The sequence below is a fragment of the Castanea sativa genome, chromosome 6, assembly GCF_040712315.1.
Source record: "Castanea sativa cultivar Marrone di Chiusa Pesio chromosome 6, ASM4071231v1".
Taxonomy (NCBI): domain Eukaryota; kingdom Viridiplantae; phylum Streptophyta; class Magnoliopsida; order Fagales; family Fagaceae; genus Castanea; species Castanea sativa.
This window is the reverse complement of record NC_134018.1, coordinates 44,808,884-44,814,997: the sequence shown is the minus strand read 5'-3', so window position 1 is coordinate 44,814,997 and position 6,114 is coordinate 44,808,884. Positions and strand designations below refer to the sequence as shown.

Below are 6,114 nucleotides of genomic sequence, written 5' to 3'. Positions count from 1 at the left end.
TGGTCAAGAAGTTCAATGGGAAATGGAGGATGTGCGTCGACTTCACGGATCTGAATAGAGCCTGTCCCAAGGACAATTACCCACTCCCACGCATCGACACCCTTGTAGACTCCACCGCAAGACATGAACTTTTGAGCTTCATGGACGCTTTCTCCGGTTACAATCAAATCAAATTGGATAAAGCTGATCAGGAAAAAACCTCGTTCGTGACAAGCCAGGGACTTTTTTGCTACAAAGTAATGCCTTTTGGGCTTAAAAACGCGGGAGCCACGTATCAGAGATTGATGAACAAAATGTTCGCGTACCAAATTGGCAGAAACGTGCAGGTTTACGTGGACGATATGCTGGTAAAGAGCGCAAAGGTGTCTGAACATCTGAGGGACCTCCAAGAGACTTTCGATACTCTTCGGATGTACAAAATGAAGTTGAATCCAAACAAATGCGTGTTTGGAGTCACCGCTGGGAAATTCTTGGGATTCATGGTATCCCAGAGGGGCATTGAAGTCCACCCGGAGAAAGTAAAGGCGATTATGGAACTATCTCCTCCAAGAACGGTAAAGGAAGTACAAAGCTTGACAAGGAAGATAGCAGCCTTAAACAGGTTCGTATCTAGAGCAACGGGCAGATGTCTTCCTTTCTTACGAACACTAAGAAGGTCTTTCGAATGGATGGATGAGTGCCAAAGGGTATTTGAAGAATTGAAGGCATATCTCTCCGCTCCGCCACTGCTTAGCCCATCTGCGCCGGGAGAGGAATTGTTCCTATACCTTGTCGTCTCATCAGCAGCGGTCAGTGCTGCTCTCATCAGAGAAGAAGGAAAGATACAAAAGCCCATGTACTTTATAAGCCGGGCACTAAGAGGAGCAGAAGAAAGATACCCGAGGATGGAAAAACTTGCATTCGCCCTTGTGACTGCAGCTCGAAAGCTCAAGCCCTATTTTCAAGCACATACCATAAATGTCCTGACGGATCAGCCCTTACGGAAGGCAATGAGCAATCCTAAAACTGCTGGACGGATGGCTCTGTGGGCAATCGAGCTAAGTGAGTACGATATACAATACCAGCCGCAAACGGCTGTGAAAGGATAAATACTGGCAGACTTCATTGCGGAATTCACAACCGCTGAGGAGCAGGGGGCAGATGAGATGCCCACATGGAAAGTTCACATAGACGAATCCTCCAATAAGAACACTGGGGGTGTCGGGGTTGTACTCTACACCTCGGAAGGAGACAAAATTGAATGCATGATCCGTTTGGATTTTGCCACTACTAACAACGAAGCGGAGTACGAGGCCCTAGTTGCGGGACTGGAGCTTGCGATAGCAGCAGGGGCTAGGAAGGCGGTTGTCTACTCCGATTCTAAAGTTGTTGCTAGTCAAGTTAATGGGAGTTATGATTGTAAGAATGAGAGGATGAGAAGGTACCTCGGGGAAATGAAGAGTCGAACGAATGACCTCTAATTTACGATTGTTTAAATCCCAAGAGAGGAGAACCAAGAAGCGGATCGACTCGCAAAGGCTGCTTCGGCCGAGCCAATGATCACGCCGGAACAGGTATTGTCCTTTGTCCAATTTTCATCACTATTAGATGATATTAGAATGCAGGAGGTAAGCACTGAGAATGGTTGGAAGATTCCGATTTTGGCATACCTCAAAGACGGCAAGCTGCCAGATAACAAAGACGACGCAAGGAAGTTGAAGGTTAAAGCTGCCCAATTTGTCCTGGTTAAAAACGTCCTGTACAAAAGAGGATTCTCCCGACCATATCTAAGATGTCTCGACCGTGAAGAAGCAGACTACGTGATGAGGGAAATCCATGAGGGAATTTGTGGGAACCATTCAGGATCAAGGTCTCTAGTGCACAAGCTACTCCGAATAGGATACTACTGGCCAATAATGCAAAAGGATGCCAATACGTACGTTAGAGCTTGCGACAAGTGTCAACGGTTTGGCAATCTCATTAGGCAGCCAACGGAAGAACTCACCCCTATGACGGCTCCATGGCCGTTCGCACAATGGGGGTTGGACATCATGGGTCCATTCCTTACAGCGGTAAGGCAGCTGAAGTTCTTGGTGGTTGGTATTGATTACTTCACTAAATGAGTGGAAGTAGAAGCTCTAGCTACTATCACGGAGAAAAACATCCGTAACTTCGTATGGAAAAGTATTATTTGCAGATATGGAATTCCAAGGGTGCTCGTATCAGACAACGGGAAGCAATTCGACAACAACACGTTCAGGGACTTCTGTTCTCAGTTGGGAATCAAAAATCACTACTCGTCGCCCACCCACCCACAGGCCAACGGACAAGTTGAAGTTACGAACCGGTCTTTGTTGAAGATTATCAAGACCCGGCTCGAGGGGGCAAAGGGCATATGGCCGGATGAACTACCAAGTGTTTTATGGGCGTACAGGACAACGGCGAGAACACCAACAGGAGAGACGCCGTTTCGATTGGTGTATGGTACCGAGGCCCTCATACCGGCAGAGGTGGGATTAGTAACCTACCGTGTGGAGAGCTACGAGGAGAGCAAGAATAATGAAGCATCGCATTTAGAACTTGACCTTGTAGACGAGATCAGGGCAGTAGTTGCACAAAGACTGGCGCGATACCAAGACATGATGGCAAAACATTACAACTCCAAGGTCAAGCACAAGGATTTCCAGGTGGGAGATCTGGTATTGCGAAAAGTACTCGGTGCTACAAACGATGCCTCCCAAGGAAAACTGGGTCCTAACTGGGAAGGGCCGTACAGAATTATTTCATGGCATAGGAAAAGAACGTACTACTTGGAGACGTTAGACGGAAGGAAATTGAGCCATCCGTGGAACACAGAGCACCTGAAGAAGTACTACCAGTAGTGTAGCGGGCATAAGACAACATCTACCTTCTTGTTTCTAGTTCATTTTTAAACAGTTGTAGTTTTTACTTAATTAGAACCTAAGTTTTCTTTTCCATGAACAATATGGTCGGCTGATCTGACATAATGAGAAGGATTTTTATTTAGAACATATGAAATGTATGGTGCTCAAAATTTAGAAAGTCCACAAAGTGGACGAATCATCAAAAGGATGAAGACCTACGAAGTCCATATAGTGGACGGATCATCCTAAAGGATGAAGAACCGCCAAGTCCACAAGGTGGACGGACAACCCCAAATAGTGACGACCCACGAAATCCACAAAGTGGACGGGTCCTCCATAATGCACAAAAATCTAGTTCACATAGTGGACGGACATCTACTAAATCCACAGTGGATGGATTACCAAGAAATGGATAAAAATTTAGTCCACATAGTGGACGGACATCTACTAAGTCCACACGATGGACGGGGACCATCCAAGATGGAAAAAATCTACAAAGTCCACATAGTGGATGGACATCTACTGCGTCCACACAGTGGACGGGATTATCCAAAATGGATAAGAATCTACCAAGTCCACATAGTAGACGGACCTAATAAGTCCATATAGAGTGGACGGATTATAAGGATCTACCAGGTCCATATAGTGGACGGATCATCCAAGTGGATAAAAATTAGGTCCCCATGGTGGATGGGTCCCTATTTTGTTAGTATAAGGGACGGATATCTATTAAAGAGCACCTTGTTATCATGTAACTTCACATAGGGTACCGTCTAATAAAATGGACGGAATGATCCCTGAAGGGTTGAACGTACCAATTGTGAGACGGATTGACATCATAAATGAAAAATGTCTTCATTACAATCAACTCACAATTGGACGGACCTCTGCGACATGATTAAACTTGCATAGAGCAATAAATAAAAAATACTCGACGGATAAAAAGCGAGCAAATACGCTAACAAGATTTGATATGAAATGTGCACAATTACAAAACGACGGTTCGACAAAATAATTACAATGGTTAAGTTTTTGACCGAAAAAAAGAAAAAAAAAACTACTATTGATGCTTAGGCGAAGTGTTTTCAATCTTTTGACCGTCGTCTGGTTGACTAGGAGGGAGAGTTTGACCTTCATCGGCTGGAGCGGTGACGGCAAACACATCGTTTGTGCTTTCTGAACGGACAGATTGCGCGAGTGTTTGCCCTTGAGCGTCGATGGAGACATGGGAGACATCCAGATCGGGATACGACGACTTCACCTGGCGGATGGCGTCGTCGAATCCGTCAGCAAAGGAGCTCCCAAGCTCTGTCAAGAGAAGTTCGGAGTCACGATACTCCTGGACAACAACTTCTTTTGCATCGTGGAGTTGAGCCTTAGTCTCCGTCAGTTCTTTCTCCTTGTCTTTCAAAATTTGACGTAACTGCTCATTCTCCTTCTCCAGCTCACTCCTAACCTGCTCCGAGCACTTGAGCTTCCTATCCGTGTTGATTTTCCAGGTTTTTAGGTCATGAAGCTCGTCCTCCATCGTCTTATTCGTCTTCCTGAGACGGTCCATTGTTGTCTCGTGATTGAGACAACGGCCCATCAGCCCTTTCATCATAAGCATGGCCTAAAAACGAGAAATACAACACTATGTAAACGACGGATGAAAAGGAAGTTTGCAAAAGCTAAGATGATGGGTTCGAAAGTACCTGTGCAATATTAAAGAGGCCCGTCTCTCCCATCGCCTCCGTCGCGTGGTTGCCAAGGTCCTCATAATCGTCAGCCGTCAGGATGGATGAGAGTTTCTCTAGGGCATAACTTGAGTCTTCTCGAAAGAGAACGGGCGGTTTCCCCCCGGTGGGAATTGGACCCTTCATCAGGCCCTTACCCTTGCCATGCCTGACGGGTGTATTCTTAGCTTCCAACGCCACGACGGGCTCTGGGGTGGTCTTCTGCTTCTTAGGCAGACGGTCCACCTTCTCCGGTTGATTCCGTTTTGACGGAAGAGATGGAGCCGTCCCCTTGGCTTGACCAACCTCTTGTTTTTTCTTCGCTGCTTGTTGTTTAATGAAGGCCCTTCTCTTGGCAGCGTCCATCTCTGCAAATCAAAGACGGTGAGAAAGGCAAGAGTAAAATATAATCACGATAAAAGATGACAGAGATATTTACGACGGACTTACGTTTGCGAACTCTGTTATCGTAGTGACGGGAGGCAGATAAAGGTGCAGGACCGTCACAATACCAATGCAGAGTATCAAGAGTGACAAGTTGTGCCCACGTCCTCTCTTGAAGCTTCATCTTGTTGAAAATTCTCTCTAGGAAACTCCACTGCTCTAAGGTAACTTGCGAACGGTCCCTAGCTGCAAAAAAGACGATTAGACTATGAAAAAATAAAATGACTTTCAAAGTTCGATTAGACAGAAACTAAAGCAATAGCATACCCGACGGAGGCATTATGCCCCATGTAATGTCAACGGGCATATACGTGTCACCCCTTGGATGACACATCCATTCGTCCCCTTCCAAAAAGAAATACCTACTCTTCCAATCCCTATTGGAGTCCGGTGTATCACTGACGAGCCTCAACAACGGGCTCCGGGGTATGAAACTGTACATTCCTTTTGACTTGACGATCTCCGTCGGACGGTAACAGTGGAAGAATTCTTCCACTGTCAACCTTCGAGCACCGTCAGACATGGCCCCATATAAGACTTCTACGCCAATGAATACTCTCCAGGCGTTTGGTGAGATCTGAGTGACGGACAGGCCAAGGTATTGGAGCATCCGACGGTGGAGAGAACTCAAAGGGAATCTGAGCCCTGCCTTTAGGGCTTGCTCATAGATCCCAACACCGTCGACCCCCCTGTAGTAACATTTCTCGGACTTGTGGGGGAGACGCAGACAGATGTTATCGAGTATTTGATACTTGGACCTAAGTGTTTTGAGGTGGGACTCAGTGATTGAAGAATTAAAATCATTCATCGTCCAGAGGGGTAGCATGAAGAACTCTCTAAGGCCATCCGGACCAATCACAGATTGAACGGGGGGATCCACACCATCTAAGCTACTACTTGATGACTTTGAACTCTCCGTCTCCAGACCTGCATCATCTAGGGAAGAAGAGGTACTGGACGGATTCCTTTCTTCACTTGAAGTGTCAGGATCTCTTGGACCTGACGGGAATCTCTCATCGTAGCCCGCCCCGTCGCGGACAAACGATTGTTTACTTGACGCACTAGACATTACCTACATTTATGACGGTGTA

The 6,114-nt window shown here is 46.3% G+C and overlaps 1 protein-coding gene across 1 annotated transcript; it reads left to right on the top strand.

The window, feature by feature from the left end:
• The first annotated feature begins 341 nt into the window (after window positions 1–341).
• On the top strand, window positions 342–2,861 carry LOC142640032 (uncharacterized). Its single transcript, XM_075814143.1, has 4 exons — window positions 342–788; window positions 1,134–1,398; window positions 1,588–1,738; window positions 2,414–2,861. The coding sequence occupies exons 1-4, from the start codon at window positions 342–344 to the stop codon at window positions 2,859–2,861; spliced, it is 1,311 nt and encodes a 436-aa protein (XP_075670258.1).
• Window positions 2,862–6,114: the final 3,253 nt, after the last annotated feature.

Excerpts from the sequence above, each read along its gene's own strand:
- LOC142640032 (XM_075814143.1), top strand. The coding sequence starts at position 342 with ATGCTGGTAAAGAGCGCAAAGGTGTCTGAACATCTGAGGGACCTCCAA. Across the intron at positions 789-1,133 it reads TTGTCGTCTCATCAGCAGCG|GGGGCAGATGAGATGCCCAC; the intron begins GTCAGTGCTGCT and ends GCTGAGGAGCAG. Across the intron at positions 1,399-1,587 it reads AGTTAATGGGAGTTATGATT|ATGATATTAGAATGCAGGAG; the intron begins GTAAGAATGAGA and ends CATCACTATTAG.